At 42.8% G+C, this 17377-nt stretch overlaps 1 protein-coding gene across 1 annotated transcript; it reads right to left on the minus strand.

Annotated features, from left to right (window-relative positions):
* Window positions 1-2942: 2942 nt before the first annotated feature.
* enc1 (ectodermal-neural cortex 1 (with BTB domain)) lies at window positions 2943-16347 on the minus strand. The gene is made up of 3 exons (XM_002934824.5): window positions 15988-16347; window positions 7605-9402; window positions 2943-5740 (listed from the first exon to the last, which is right to left on the minus strand). The coding sequence occupies exon 2, from the start codon at window positions 9389-9391 to the stop codon at window positions 7622-7624; it is 1770 nt and encodes a 589-aa protein (XP_002934870.1). The 5' UTR covers window positions 9392-9402; window positions 15988-16347; the 3' UTR covers window positions 2943-5740; window positions 7605-7621.
* Between the last annotated feature and the right edge of the window lie 1030 nt (window positions 16348-17377).

The following is a 17377-nucleotide window of genomic DNA, read 5'->3' on the forward strand; positions in this document are numbered from 1 at the left end:
CTTTAGTGGTGGGGCAGCAAGCTGAAATTCCCACATCAATTCAGGGAGCATGAGCCCATAGAGTTCCCTGCGGAGAGAGAGGCCCACCCTGACATCAGTATCCCACAGGCTATTAATCGAGGGAGCGGATTGTCATACCGCAGAGTTAGTACAGCTGCGCTGAATCTGCATGCCGCACATACAAAACAGCCACAGGCTTTTTTCTCCCTTCTCTAATACTGTAACTGGGGGATTAAACTCAAATAAAAGGAAATATTACGGCGCTGTATGAAGTGTTGTCAGCATGCATCTGGCACGTAGGCAACTGCTTCAGAGCCCAACAAGTTGTACTCATTCATCTAAATGCTGCTGATTACAGCCTCTCGCCTTCAACCGCAAACTTTCGCCAGAAATATTTGTCTTGCAAATTACAGCCGTGATACAAGACTGCAAGGAGGGAACACAAAGTCTACAAAGCAAATAGAGACATTATGCTTGATTGGTAACAGAGACAGGCAGGAGCAGCGCAGTGGCACAAGTAGATATTACTAGACCCACAGCAAATTTAGTTTAGGGCCCCAAACTATTCTGTTCTACCAAGATATATTGAAATTAATTAGGAACTCACTGGGACCTCTGTACTCCTGGGGCTCCGGGCAACTTCAGGGTCTGCTTCCTCTGTAGGTACACCTCTGGACCAGCACCTATATACCCAATATAGCCGTACCTGTCGTTACTTAGAATACAGTACGACTACAGTGATTGGTAGGCAATGTTTAACATCGACAATTTTTTTTTTATAGAACCACAGCAAAATGTTGCCTTGAAGATTTTCACTGCAACAAAAACACTGCTCAAGAAAACTTCAGTTCAAAAATACACCCAGTGACTTCAATGAATTTTGCATGAAACAACACAGAAAAAAAAACATTGACTTCAATGTATTTTGAGCAGAAAAAAAACACTGTGAAAAAATGCAGCGATAATAGCCATTGACTTTAAAGCATTTTGCAACTTTTCAGTTTTGTGAATTTTGTACTATATTGATGATTTTTTGACAAAGCCAGACAGGGCAGATTTTTGGGAAAACTAGTGACTGATTCATTAGAATGCTTTCATTATTGAATTCCATGCATTGGATGCAAGATTAGATTAGGCCACACCCCTCTTTGGAGTTGCAGTTGGCTCCTAAATATTTGGTTATATTGTAGACCAGGGATCCCCAACCTTTCTTACTCATGAGCCACAGCCAAATGTAAAAAGACTTGGAGAGCAACACAAGCACCATAAAAGTTCATGGAGGTGCCAAATAAGGGCTAAGTTTGGCTATTAGGGGCCTGTATGCACACTATCAGCTTACGGGGGCTTTATTTGGTAGGAAATCTTGTTTTTATTCAACCAAAACCACCAAGTCAGGAATTCAAAAATAGCTACCTGGTTTGGGGGCACTGGGAGCAACATCCAACGGGTTGGGGAGCAACATGTTGCCCTTGAGCCAATGGTTGGGGATCACTGTTGTAGACACTGGGCTGTAACTCTTGCTATGTCAGATAATTGTGGCCTTGGGCGAGTCCCTTTACCTCCTTCTGCCTTAAGCACCACAGGGAAGGACTCACTGTGACCAGAAAATCCTGTTTCCAGAGCTGCATTAAAGTAATAGTCCTAGAAAGGCCCTCAAAGAAATGGGTTACTGAGCGTGGGAAAAGAATCAGCAGCAGCAACACCAATAAATATAAGGCCCCTGGTTGTTTTTGCATGGATTGAAAAACTGGTATTTCCCACACAACAATATTTAAAAGATATTAGGCACAATATCTATTATTTCGAAGAAATTCTAAACTCCATAGACTCTAAGTCTATGGTAGGGCTGCCACATTTCTTTGCCAGCAGAAGACAGGGGTGAAATCAGGGGGGTGGGGAAGAGGCAGGACTGCAACATCCCGGGTGGCAGTGTTATTGGCCGATGGCCACGCCAATGTTAGTGAGTCCTGTCCGCTTTTTCTAATTTGGGAAGCTGGGCAGGAGGTTTTGAATCGGACCCCTTCCAAAAACTGGGCTGTCCGGGTCAAGACTGCACAGGTGGAAACCTTAGTCTATCAACAAGAACATCTACCTGAAGACACAAGTACAAATTCAATTTACACTATACGGGCCAAAGAATAAAGACACCCCTTCACTAAATAGAACTGGCTATTTAAGCAACTCCAGCTGTTGTGGGGGAGGGCCTGGAGGACAGAGGTAGAAATGCAACCCCACTTTCCTACCTGAAAGCTTGAAGGCAGCACAAACTAGCAGGGAGCAGGGGAAAAATAGTTGGCAGTGGAGGTTCTTATGAATGATGGGCATTTTCAATGCTGCTTTTATTTCCAGACCTACTATTGTATGTTGTGTCTCCAGCTAGTTCAGTTACCAAAGTGAATAGGCCATAGAATGGTTGGTTTACTTCAACAGATGAAAAATAGTGAATAATTATTATATTTCTCTAAAATCTGAGACTTTATTTCCTTTCCATTAGCCCATAACAAGGTTACCTGCTTAGTGTGTCCCAGGATTATTCAGAAAAGCAAATGAGTACACACAGAGCTGTCAAATCTCACAGATATTCCAGGCTTTATATAATTGGGGGTAACAGCATGTGTGTGGCCAGATTATCTCTTTGATATTGGTCCATGGATGACATCTCTGTTCAACCTGGTGCACTTTAGGAGAACTTCTGCCCTTCGGTGAATGGTGTACATGACCGGTATATGTTCTGTGACTAGATATGAGTAAATCCATGGCACCTGTGGCATAAATAGATGTTACTGGACCTCACAGCAAATTAGGGCCTCATGGGTCCCCCTATACCTCCTGGGCCGCCCTGCAGCCGGGGTCTGATTCCTCAGTAATAACGCCCCTGAGCAGAACTGCATTTAACATTCTAAGCTGTAAAAAGTTTTAAAAAAAGGGACAAAAGCAGTAAGAAAAATTCAAACAGTGCAACTTTATTTGTTTATATCACAAATCCACTTTGGACAAAAGAAATGCAACAAAAAGAAAAAAAATAACATTTGCACAAATAAGGCTTTGGCAAAAAAAAAATAAACCTTTGCTCATGAACATAAATAAATAAATAAATAACTTTGGATGTTGCCGGGAACAAGGAGACGAGCAGACAATGTTTTTTTTTTGTGGAAACAGACATCCAAGTAAGGGAAATGCAGCATGGCTGAAGGGGTATATTTAGTTTGTAACTGCAGAAGGTCAGGACACGTTAACACTAGATGAGAACGTTATGTGCCAACTATTCACATGCAGAAGGGCAAGGTATGACCTGTATGGCTGAAGGCCTAAAAAAAGTGAGCCCTGCGGCTTTTTTTACCCCAGCGAGTAATTTAAGAACAGGTCTTGCAGTGGGACAAGCTACTTTCCTGGCTAATCATGAGCTCTTGATGGCATGAGTTTATTTTTTACCTAAGCCAAAATATAACTTTGTGTTTAATATACACCTACGAGAAACATCCTCCATGCCAGACTTAACTAGCTTCATCACAGTGCAAACGATGGCATAGGTCAATATTAAATGCCAGGACTATAAAGGGTTACCAAATGTCATGCACCGATTCCTTATGCCAGGGCTTGGCAGCATGACGGCTGATAGGAGTGCTAGGAGCAGTCTTGTAGAAAATAAGCTAATAAGCTCCATTTCTATGTGTTGCCATCATCAGCTGACACTAAGCACTGGTGGTTGCCCCTCCTCCAGAAGTCCCATCAAATTAAATACTCCATCCAGTGGAATGAGCTGCCATATGTAGGCAAGCCCCCCCACATGTAATAAAAGTACACTGTTTGCCCAGACGCAAAAACCCTTAGCAACCAATTAGATGTTTGCTTTTAAACAGGAGACCTGTTGATTGGTTGCTATGGGTTACTGCTCCTGTGTAAACTGTGTGCCTTTTATTACACAACACCCAAAATCTACAAGGAAAGAACCGTTCTTACTTGTTCTAATACCCTGCCCTTGCACTTGATGTATAAATGGCATTGCACAGTCACAATATCCTCAGTCTGTCATCCCTTAGCCCACAAAATCATTGTGAAGTGTTGGCTAATATGGACGGTTTCCCTGTTTGGGGCAAGAGATGACAGATGGGATTAGAGGCATTAGCCATGGGAATGATCTTTATCATTTCAGATGTAGGCAGCTGGAAGTGAATAGTGACATTTAGGATGGGTTTGTGAGTGCAGCCCAGTGCAGTAGGAACAAATTAAATATATGGCTAAACAGGCTGATTTTATAGGAATAAGAATGTTGTGGAATAGCTTTGTTTGTCCTGTTCTTCAGTTTATGTCAAGGGAGCTAAGTGACTTGGTGTTTCCTGCTGTATCTCTGTACTACACGGGATGGAGGAATAAACAGAAAGACAGACTGCCGTGTTGGCCAGGCATGTATTTCCTTGTGAGCTCAGACTCCTTTCCCCTTTGACCATGGGAAAACAGTAAGTTTTCTCTTAGGAACCCATGCTTACAGGGAAAATGCATAAAATTAGCTCTATTACACGCAAAAAGGACAAGCACACAGTCAATTCCTTGCCTAGGGGATTGTAGTTTGCCCTGGCCAGAGTACTGCCAATACAAAGCCATGAGTGGACAACATAATCATGCTTGTTTGGAGTCGGCCTACTAATTTAATGAGAACGGCAGGAGCCAAGAGCCATTTCAGTTCTGTTCATAGCAAATCCATGACTGAAACTCACTGTGATTCACTTCATTCAGTTGTACAGGTGATCTAAATATAAATCCTGTCAAATCAACACACTGGGATGCACTTATTAACCCATTTGTCCAGGAAAGGCTTCTGACGCTATGTTGCTGCCCTTCCACGATTGCAATTATTCTTGTTAGAGTTATATACAGTACAAATGCTGCCAAAAGATGATCAGTTCCCTTACTGACTATTGTTGCTTACACCCAAATATACAAACACAGGTCTGGCCTCCTATCTGTGAATGCAGCTACAGGCATTATATCAGCATGCAGACAGCACTGGACAATAAACAGACAACAAGGAATGTAATGAAGGAAAGACAGTCCAAGTTACACATTGGGCCAAATGAAATGAGCGTGTGTTCCGGAAGTAAGACATCCAATAGTACTGCACAGGTTGTTCCCCCCACAATGAATGAGAAACGGATGTGGTTTTTCACAATGCAAGAGTTTATCCCCATCTGTAGGTGTTAGCCGGAGGGCCCACTACTGAGTAGCGGTTTAACACCACCACCCCCCCAGACGCTGCCCCAATGGAGTAGTCTTATATTGAGCTGTATGTTGCCAACTCCTTACTCAATGTGACATCTCAGCTGTTTGGTGCCTGCTAGCTAACCCAGTAGCCGGAAATAAGTTCTTGTGGCATTGGCTGACTTTTTCCCCACAGGGCTCATTTGGGTCCCAAGGCTTCTGTGCTTTGCAGGGCAGTTTTTTTTTGTGGGGGGGCGGACAAATCCCATGAAAGTGAGAGCATGCTGTCGCACAACACTGTCCTTACTTGTAGTCTCCAACAGGCTTAACACTGATATTTAGCACATACAAGACAAGATTACAAATGCGAAGTTCCCTTATGACTGTGGAGGCTATAAACATTCATGCCAGAGGGGCCCGCAGTTCCATCTACAAAGAGCCTTCTGCACAAGATGCAGCCAAACTCTTTCAGGCAAAAAAAAAAAAGTAATTCCTGTCTTCATCTATTAGCTCTCCTCCAGTCTTCACAGCTGAGGTCCTGTGTCTGCGGAGAAGACAAAAAAAGAAATAAGAGAAAGAAACAATAAAGGACTTTAATCTGCTAACAGTAAAGGCAGATGTGCATTTTGCCATAAACAAAGACAACTTGTAGCTAACAGCAAATACCAAGGGTACCCTCGGAGCCACAAAGCGCTAGCACAATTGTATTACAGAGTCCTAATTGAGATTAGGCTTGTCCCATCTGGACACATAAACTCCCCCTAGGCTTAATTCCTTATATTTAGCTAAGGAAGGGTTGCATTTTTAAAGGGATACTAACAACTATTAGAACTACTACTTAGTATTAATACGAAAGTTATTGTGTGTAAATGTTTAAAGGTATTAAGGGCATTGTACAGACTGTATTTTTTGCTAAATCTGATAAGTCCAAATATGCATTGTGTATAATCACTGTTCTATTTATTTACCTGCAATAAATAATTAGAGCAATGGCACATGGAGCTGTTAAGAGCATGTTGTCCCCAAAGTGATTACATCCATGGTTGGGGGAAAAAACAATAAAATTTGCCCTTCTGTGCCAGTTGGGGGGTTCAGTTGCACAAGAGACACCTGTTGCAGCCTGAAAAGCTAGGGCAGTTTAGCTAGCAGACAACTGCAATATAGCTCATTAAGGGGGTGATGTTGAGCAGGTTATCCCAACAGAGCTACTAACCAATGTGAGGATACTTCAAATGTAAGTGCTAACTCCCTGAGAGAACTTGCTACACATTCATTTCTTGTCACAGAAGCTTTTAGTATTTACTATAGGAAAGGTACAGATTCACTTTAACAGAGAAGTAAAACAGGGATTTCAAGTCAGCATTCCTAGGTCTGGCACTAACCCTGCAACCCCATAGCCACTCCTTCAACCTAAGGTCAAAAAATAGAGAAAAAGTAAAAATGTGCCAGTTTCACACAGTATTGGTACAGAGGCTCTGGGGTAGGTTTCTTTATAGACTAAAAACTCAACTAAAAGGTCACAGCAAATACCAGAAAGTGACTAAAAGAACAGTCACGCTAGAGCGAAACTTTAGTCAGGGAACAAGGAAAAGGACAGGGGCCTCTATTTTTATTTACATCATCCACAAAGAATCGGAAATGTGTGCAGCTGGTTTAAGCACTTGTTGTACTTATGAAGTGTTTGCTAAGGCAAGGAGAAAGTGCGGCAGCTGCTCCTTACTGTAAGCCAAAGAGTAGTAAAGGGACACCGACTATGTTCTCAAGAACCTTATCCCCTCCTGACCTGTCGTTGGGCAAGTCACACTACCACACTACCACAAAAGCTGCCTAGTGGGTTGGGTCAATTTGTCATAAAGTGTCCTTTAACACTATAGTAAATCTTCATTTGTAAAGTTTTGTGTACACCTGCAAAGGCCTTTTTGAGAGTAGAACAGTAGAAAAGAAATTATGAGTTTACTAATATCCGGTCAAACCCTTCAATGGATGGAGCTGTGAATCAGTTAAAAATGTTTCATTTGTGTCTGTATTTAGAAATGGTTAGATTTAAAAAACCAGACCTTCACTTTTTTTAGCATTCAGTATGTTATGTGCACAAGTTTATCCATACACAGAAAAACAACAGTTGCCGTTGGGGTTCAGTTTACAAGCACAACTGAAAAACACGTGTATTTGTGTAATTTTCCAGATTATGTGCAATGACAGGGAGCACAGTTATTGCATCGTCAAGACAGCATGCATGCCGAGATCAGCTCCCAACAGTCTTGATCCAAACTGGTAAGCATAATAGTGATTTTTAGTTTAGATTTGCCTGACTTATCTCTATCTATATCCCAAATGTCAATGGAAGTTTAATTCACTATTAAAGAGAATGTTCAGCTACAAACAATGACAAATCAACATATCCTTACCATGACAGTATAGTGCTTTAAGAAGGCAAGTGTTTCCATGTGCTGACAAATGCCGTAGGAATAAGAGAGTAAGGTACAGTGGTTATACTGTTCCATACATCAAGTGTGGGGTCATAGCAGTCCAGTGTTTTGCATCTCTGGATACCAAAATAGCCTCCGACTACAAAAAGTTTATTACCAGATGCTACTGCATGACAGCTCATTCGTTTAGCGGTCACATCTCCTGCTTTTGTCCACTGGTAAGTCTCACTGTTGAATTTGTAAGCGGAGCAGGCCGAGAATTCTGTGTCACCCCCCATGATGAATATCTGTGTTCCCAGTACTGCAGCCGCTGTGTAGCGCCAAGGCTGAGGGCAAGTAGCTGGTACCGACCATCGGTTTTCAGAGGGGTCATAGCATTGAACTTTGGGCAACTTGTCGTGGCTAACACTAGTTCCTCCAAATGCAAAAAGTTTGAGCTTTGCACTAACCACTGCTGCATTGCTCACCCCTTCTCTCAGAGGAGCAACCATGGTCCATTTGTTGGTTACAGGGTCATATTGCTCCACTTGTTTTAAGGAAACTGAGGGAGATGCAGGGAGACAACCTGTTGCGGCAGTGTGTCCCCCTACTACATACAAACAGTGCTTCAGTTCCGCAGAGCCATGCCCAAATCGTGCTACTAGCATAGGTGCAGCTTTTGACCACTCCTCGTGGAGTGTGTCGTAGACCCAAACGTCCTTTGAAACTCCATTCTCTGAGCCCCTTCCACCAGTGATGTACACTTTGCAACCAATTGCACATGCACTAAACTCCTTGCGAGGACTTGGAATGTCAGCTTTGGGGATGATTTCTTTGGCCTTTTGATCTACCAAATATAGTTTATCACACATGAAAGTCTGTCCGCCCAAGAGGAACAAAGCATGGCCAGTTTTTCTAGGCTTGGCACACAAGCTTGTGACTACACCATCATTTTGTAATATTTTTAACTTGCACCGGATAGCCTCTTCTACCAGCTCTTTGCTTTTCTTCTGTTTGATAATGAGCTCTTCCATTGCAACGTTCTCCATGAGATAAATTGCTGGTAACAGAGCTAAGCGCACAGTCTGTAACAGTTCAGAAAGGTAACAATGGCGCTTATTTAGATCATAATGAATCCAGTTCATTGCAGACTCATAAACCATTCGCTCATCCTCGGTCTCCAGTTCTTCATTGGATAATAGCTGCACTACCAAGTCTTTAGGCAGCAGAAGAAAGTCTTCAGTTTTGCAGATGGTTTGGAAGTTGTTAAGGCACATTCGCCAGGACAGCTCATACAACTTAGTGCACTGATGGGCATCAGAGAGGAGCAGCATACCCAGACAGTTGGTCGGGTGAAGGTTTTTCTCCAAGAACTCTGCACATGCATCTCTGATATCCTGGAACTCCAGCATATCTCCAGCTTCAAGAAGAGACTCTGCATTTTCTTCATTGATGATGACTCTGGAGGAGTATGCATAATCTAGGAGGAGCTCAAGGACTTCTGGGTGAACAGCGCTGTGGAAGTTCACCTCATTGGCTTGGCTTTCTTTGAGTCCGCCACTAAACATAGCTTCAAAGTAGCGACTGCAAGCGGCAAGAACAGCCCGGTGGCAAGGGAAAGAGCGGTTTCCTGCCAGCAACAGGACATCGGTGAAGAGGCATTGCTTTCGTAGCAGGTTCAGGTGAGTGAGGACACTGTCAGCATATGAAGACTTGTGGAACAAGTAGATATTCATGGAGCCAGTGCTGGCCCTTGACTTGCGGTTTTCATGGAGGCTGACTGACATTTTCTTCACTCCTATAATGACAAAAACAGAATAGGTTTCGGATCATTCAGCTGTGCAAATAATGAAAAGTACATTTATTCAATATTTGTTAATTCATTAAACACACCTATGGAACCAGTCACAATACCATCAACCATGTGCTCCATCTCATATTAAACAAACCACAATCCATGTCCCCTTGACTTGGGTGCCAATCAACAAGAAGCTATGATCAATAATGGAGTTTGATCCCGCTCTTTAAGTTTTGGTACAAAACACAAAGGTTTGTTCCATAACAGTTCTAGAATTTCCTCTGTTTATTTTCTATAACAATTCATTTCCTACTACAATAGAGATTTTTCAAAAACATATTGCTCAATAAATAATGTGTCGGAAAACCAGTTCCCCGGGTTTTTTTTCAGATGCATAAAAGACCTGGCTCAGCAAAATCCTTAACCCAGTCTGCCACCCCTACCTTCCCCCTGACTTTCACCTTAGCTACTTTACATATGTCTAAATACAAACACCGCAGGAGTTATACCTGATATGTCTGAAATATGATAGGAAGATTATACGCCTGTTTCCTTCAGTATCAAGGCCAGTAGTGCCATGCCATATAAAATACTATATACTAATATCCTGAACTAAAGAGATAATGCTAATTCACAGTGGCAACTTCATGCAATAGAGTATTTGGACGATAAGCATAATTATATAGATTGTGGAAGCTGTGCCTAAACAGATCAGTCCAAAAATAGAGAAAAAGCTACAGAAGTGGATTTCGATGCAGCTTTTTGGGGGTAGGGTTGGGAACTGTCGCATAAGAAAGATAAACTAGTTTGATACTGCTTCAGGTGCTAGTGTGAACAATCTCAGAGAGAATAATGCAACCAAATTTCAGGTCATGCGACTGAATAACAAGCCAAACAGCTGTGCAGCAATCACGCAGGGGTCTTATGCCTTCTCCTAATGTGCCTATCGCCAGTAAAACAGTTCAAGCAATATCATTCTTTGCAGATTTATTGATATGTGTTGTGGTTTGGCACATGTGACTTAAATGGTTTTTGGCCATCAAGTAGATGCAGCTCATTCATGTAGCATGTATTCAGGGTGCATCTATATTGCATTTTCCCCATCAACTATGAGCAAGATGTCACCCATAGAGAATGAATACATTAGTGCCTCACCATGCAGAACTCCTGAAAAACATTTTGTGAGCCCTTGTGTACCCAGACAATCTTACAGGACTTATTATTTATACTTTTGTAGACAATTAAATGTATAATTAAACATGAGTAATGACTGTCATCTTTGCACCTCATTGCTATCTATAAGTAATGAACACTTGGGACTGTTCTCCAGATGAAGTACAGGAGTAGTGAAACTGATACCCTCTCCTCCTGTTGCACTACCAAGATAACTTTTCAACGCCTAATTTAACACTAGATGTACTTTACTAACAGTGCAAAGGCCAAGCAGCTAAATTACAAGTGCTCAGCATATCTCAGTCATGAGTTCCTTTCAGCATGTAGCGCGGCAGAGAGAGAGAAAGAAAATTCTTGTATGGCAGGTAGCAGCAATCTGCATGTATACTTTTGTGCATACAAAGAAACAGACACATGTTGGCCTATGTGAAACCATATGCTTGGGCGAGGAACAGCCTAGTTTAGAAGAGCAGCAGGTGGGTCTCCTAGAGATCACTGTGGATATCCCAGTTAGGTCAAATGAAAAATAGATAATGAACTATCTTCAACACTGCCCTGAAGCCTCAACAGAAGCTTGGTATGCCCGCTTGGGCAAGTGCCAATAGGGAAATAAATGCATGTTAAACACAAACATTCCCAAGCAAGTATGTCAGCTGACAGTCATGCTAATGTAGGATAGGCCTAAAATTCACAAGAAATGCACCCATCCGAACCCAGCCTTAGGGGAGTGACATGGGGACAAATATTTTAACCATGCTGTTATTTATCACTATAATTAACTGTTTACTGGCAGTGAGGGACCGCACACAGGCACTTCAAGCTCAGGGACAAACGTTCCCAAAGCACCTCATTATTATTGCCCTATACTGGCTTATGACTGTCGTTATTTGAGGATATGCCTTGTGGGCAAATAGGTCACTGGGAATTTGGCTGCTCAAGAGCTTGGTCAAAGTGGCCAGTAAAGGCCCAGATACAGCCTTTTTAGCAAGAATTTGAATGACCAGATCCCACAGGGAAGTCACATAGTCATTTGGGACTAAAATATCTGTCACTAGTCACACCAATCTGGTAAACAAATATGTCTGTTCAGAATTTGCCTAATTACAGACAGATTGCGTTTGGATAGTCAATTTAGTTTAGCCCCAAACCTGGTCTGTTTGATCAGCAATATGTCTGCTCTGAACAAGATATTCTTGCAAAATGCTTGCTCTTGGGCCAAGCCTCATCCATGCAGATAAGTACCTTGTTAGCCAATAGCGAATCATCAATTCCAGATTATGTTCTGGACTCCTAGTGCCTGGCTTAACCGAATCTGAACCTTAAACATTGCATGACTTTTGATCATTTAACAGCAAAGGTGACATTTTTGGTTTATTTGCTTAGGCAAATGAAGGTTTGGTTTCAGTTTTGTAGTGTATTCATCGGAATCCTAATCCTATCCTGTGAATTCGGTGCAACCCTATTAGCCACAGAAAATTATAGCATGCATAATCCATTTAATGAGTGATAGAATAATTAAGATCATCTTTCATGGTTTCCTAGAAAACATCTGTATTTGGATAAAGGCAGAGGACGGCTTACTGTAGACCAGAAATGTGCAGACGGTTGTATAGATTTGGGAAGCGAATGCAGAAATCCCTTCTATTTGCCTGTTTGTAATGAACAATGAAGAGCCTGCTTTGTATCTCCAATCCCTGAGCAAGTGGATCAGTAGTGGTGCATTACATGGCTCCCTGCGAGCACTGGGACTGACATTTATACTTAATAAATAACTAGGACCCCAGTGGCCTCATCTAAGAAGATAACAAAACTGCATAAATCAGGGACATCCAACCTGTAGCCTCCAGCTTTTGTTGGACTACAACTCTCAGAATTATTCCAACAGCCCTTGGCTATCACCAGAATAGTAAGAGTTTCAGTACAACTACGCCTTACCCTAAAACTGCCCATGCTGTGGATTGTCCACAACTGCATGATTCTGCACTCTATAGCCAATTCAGAGAGGGGGCAAAAGACGCTGCAATCCCCCACTGAACCAAACTTTAGCCTGCCAATACATTCACACTGAGAATAATAGAACATGAAAGTAAAGCCAAGAAAGTCATACACAGGGAGAGTTTCCAACACTTTCAGAACAAAGTGGCATCGCTCTCTGCACTTAGCGGCTTGGCTGCCGGGTAGAACAATGCACCCACCGATTGCTCTATCAACTATTGTTACTCATAGTGAAGCCAATATTAACTAAGCAAATGGGTAAAAATCTGTATTTTGCATAAAAAGGACAGCCCACATTGGTTCTATGGACACAACACCACTAGTGCTATGAGTGACATAATAGCCAGCCGGGAGATTAGTCGGCTGCCAGGTTTCATTTAGTTACAGCACTTTGTAATTGTGTCTCAAGCCTGCTCAAATGAACATTCTTACTTGAGATTGTACATGCCCCCTGTGCTTAAAGGGCCCCTCTAAGACACTGATGAAAGTACAGTGTGTAATGATGAATTAATATTTAAGAAGGATCACAATATGGGCACCAAGATTTCAATAGTTTTACTTCCATCGACAGAGCTGGGCACAGAACTCCAATGGGCAGAGCCAAGAGCCAGACAATGTTCCTAGCTGCTCCTTTTGAAATATAAGCCTTTATTTCATTATCAACTAGCAGCAATTGTTTTTGCAGATCTCTATGAAGACACAACTTGCACCAAGATCATTGAGACAGTCATAAAGGGCAACACTGGGAAATCACATTGGTGCAGAAATCATTATCTCCCCACTAGGCTGGAGACATGGGAAGCTACATATGAATACATAGGGGTATTGGGCAACCTGTGGCCATTAAGACTGCTAAACTACAATTTCCAGTGTCTTCCCAACTTCAACTGCTGATGGGACATGAGAATTGCAGTTTAGCATCATCTATAGACAATAGGCTGCTAGAAACGTAGGGCTACAGGACATGTAGCATTTTGACTGCTGCTATGAATAGCAGTGATGGAAAAGCCACTAACTACTCTGGGTTTCTTTCTACCGATATGAAGGGAAGCGCCACAGCTTGTACTGAGCATAGAAATAATACCAATGCAGCATTGAGGGGGGTTTGGGCAGCAAGAATAAATGCAGGGCAACCGATGTGTGGCTTCCCCTTACTATCAGTGGGAAGAGATCATTTGTGGATAGCGGATGTTTTGACTGTCACTGCAAGTAGCCGAAATACAAATATATCATGTGTCACAGTCCTTTGATATGTGGTGCAATTGTCATCATTACTGTTAATTACCATCACCAGGGCAGCTATCAGCTGATTATTAGAGCATTTCTGCTACAGGGTCCCCTAATGATACACTTATACAGAGCACAAAAGGAAACAATGGGGTTTTGACCAAAACTTTTTAGATCGTTAGAGTGGCATTTGTACCCATTCTCTACTAATAACAAGGCTCCAGACAGTCATTTACTATGTGATCTAACCAATGCCACCAAGTTAGAGTGCATCTGATTGCACATGCACAACTCTAATGCAATTTAGCACCAGCGAATGGGGTTTGAGTGCCACTGTACCAACCTGTGCAAAACCCACAATCAGTTCAGTTACAGCTGGTACTGCCAACTTATGACCCTTTATTCCCATATTTGCATTACTAAATGCAATGTATATATATGCCGATATTCATTCTAAGATTCATTCTAAGCAACACAAATCACAAATGCATCTTGTCAATGGACAGGAAAGCAAAACAAAATAAGCTCAAAACGACCAATAAAACAGTGGCAATGCTTGAAGAGCCCCCCCAGGGTAAGAACTTGTGAATGACCCCCATGATCAGCTTAGCCCAGTAGAATTAGCGCAGGCACTACTCTTCTCAATGAAGCGCCGGAGTTACACGCTTCATCCTAACACTACATGACAGCGGTGTGCGCAGCACGTGTGAGGCTAAGCCCATGTTTCTGTAGTGACCAACCTCGAAAACTGAGCTCTCGCACGTTGGGCTGTTCCCTGCTAAGCGCTTTCTGCATGAATAACATGATCATTAACCCCTTGGGCCAAGTGTTTCACACATTTCCCGGCCACATAGAACAACCAAAATTAAACTTTCTTACTTCTTTAGCTGTCAGGGGGCAAGTAAAGCATGTTCTTTTAATGTAACCTGCATCAAATTGGGGGTCCCAGTGAAGCACTGGTATATGGGAGGGAATGGGTCAGAGATGGAGATAGTAACACAATGGTATAACATGCTCCATTCAAGCAATTGCTCAGGTACATACAGGGCTTTTAGAGTAGGGAAGTTCATAGGGACCTCAAACATCAGGGGGTCCATCTGGGAGTCAACAACAAAGTATATAGGACATGTTATATGTGGCTATAACTGGCAGATACTCCATAAGTAGATGTCCAGCATGCAGCCCCCCAGCTGTTGTTCTACTGAAACCCGGAGGGACAATGCTCATATAGAATTACAGGCACAGGGGAGGCACAGCAGACATATGGCCCAGACCCAGCATGCTCAGTGCCCATTTCAGCTACAGTCACAATTGCAGCACATGGTACCAAGCGTCAAGCCGATAGCACAAGCCATGATAAACAGTCATGTTAATTACATATACATAATACATAGTGTCAAGCAAGGAAACATAGGGGCATCTTAATAGCAATTGCCATGATACATAAAGTGAAGCCAGTAGCACAAGCCATTATACACAGGGGCATGTTAATAGTAATTGCCATTATACATAAAGTGAAGCCAATAGTACAAGCCATTATACATAGGGTCATGTTAATAGTAATTGCCATAGTACATAAAGTGAAGCCAATAGCACAAGCCATTATACATAGGGGCATGTTGATAGTAATTGCCATAGTACATAAAGTGAAGCCAATAGCACAAGCCATTATACATAGGGGCATGTTGATAGTAATTGCCATTATACATAAAGTGAAGCCAATAGCACAAGCCATTATACATAGGGTCATGTTAATAGTAATTGCCATAGTACATAAAGTTAAGCCAATAGCACAAGCCATTATACACAGGGGCATGTTAATAGTAATTGCCATTATACATAAAGTGAAGCCAATAGTACAAGCCATTATACATAGGGGCATGTTAATAGCAATTGTCATAGTACATAAAGTGAAGCCAATAGCACAAGCCATTATACATAGGGGCATGTTAATAGTAATTGCCGTGGTACATGGAGTTAAGCTAATTAGTACAAGCCTTTATACATAGGGTCATGTCAATGGCAACAGCTAGAACAGAGTCGCTTGCTTTGCTGTTGCAGCTAATTTAAAGGGACACAGTACTAGGAAACCCCCAGCTTCTCCCTCCAGAGACAGGAGTCGCTATCATGTGTATCGCTGCGTTTGGAAAGCAGAGCAGTAGGAAAGCAACAAAGTCGCGCAAAACTCACCTCCAGCTCACTGGGAAGCATCACAGTACAAGGAGCGCCCAACAGTCCCTTCCTAGAGTCGCAGGCTGCAGCTGATCCTTCCGAACAATCGCCCAACTGTTAGGAGTTGACCCCGGGCTCTGCACAGGGAGGGGGACACACACAGGCAGCTGCGCCGGAATATCAGACTGAGGGTCGGCAGGCTTCTGTCGGGCTTCCTGCAGGGCACATGGGCTGAGGGAGGAGGAGCTGCCATACACGGGGAGAGCTGGCAGCAGTAGCAGCAACGCTGGGCGCCTGTAGCTAAGTGCAGCCCGGCTCCATTCACTCAGAGGTGTTAGAGAGGAACAGGGCGGAGCTACGCGGAGGGAGGGGGCGGGGCTTCAGTGGATACAAACCCTCCCGTAACTAAACAGTGCAGCCTGTGTGCTACTCCCGGGGGGGGGGCGGGGAGATGGGAATGTGTAAGAGTTATTGCACTGTGTGTGGGGGGAGGGGACGGAGATAAGATCCCTTCCAAGGATAATTGTGCGTGTATGTTCCTATAGCGCTTACTGATTGGCATCTCTGTGCAACCATCTAGCAGCACGGCCATTAGGCGGCACTTATACCTACCGTGAGGCACCTATAGGCCATGAATGGTAGGGGAGCCCGTAGCTTTTGCCTCACTTTAACTTCAACTTCACCTGAAGAACTGGAGAAGCCTATGATTATTGGCATGAGATCGGCTTGGATAAGACAATAAAGATATTTTTATATTATTATTGCTTTCCCTCCATTTGACTAATATCGAGTTGTCCCTGTGCATGAGAAACACCGGCCATCGGCACATTATAACATCCTTACTCCTGCACAGAAATCATACAATCCAAGCGCAGTGACTTTCTGTGCCACGGAGCTTGCACTCTAAAAATGGGGCTGCAGATGGATAGAAAGGGCTGACATGGCATTAAACTCAAGCTTCCCTGAATCAAAGCCCAAGGTGTTTAGCGTTTGTCTATACTAACTACACTAATTAGCCTTTTCATCTGCGCTCACTGCTCTGTACAAAATCAAAATCAATAGCGGCACAAGCCCCGCAATCTGTGTCAACAGGGACACCTAGCGGTCAGACTGCGCAACCGCACCTTAAGGATGAATACACTGCGCAGCGCGGAACGGAGAAAGAATCTTTCCCTACAGGGGCGCAAAGAGAAGCGTTACCTTGGTGCTTATAACGTTTATCCTCTATTGCCCTTTAACTGGAGGCACAGAGCCAGAGCACATAAATAATCAATATATTTTATTTTACCTGGTAATAATCTTGGCATCAAGCGTAGTTTCTATTACATATTGTATTTATTTCTACGGACCTAGGGTGTTATGCAGTTCCCATTCAAATATATGGAGAAAAAAACAATAGGGCTCATTT

The sequence above is a fragment of the Xenopus tropicalis genome, chromosome 1 (genome assembly GCF_000004195.4).
Source record: "Xenopus tropicalis strain Nigerian chromosome 1, UCB_Xtro_10.0, whole genome shotgun sequence".
Classification (NCBI taxonomy): Eukaryota; Metazoa; Chordata; class Amphibia; order Anura; family Pipidae; genus Xenopus; species Xenopus tropicalis.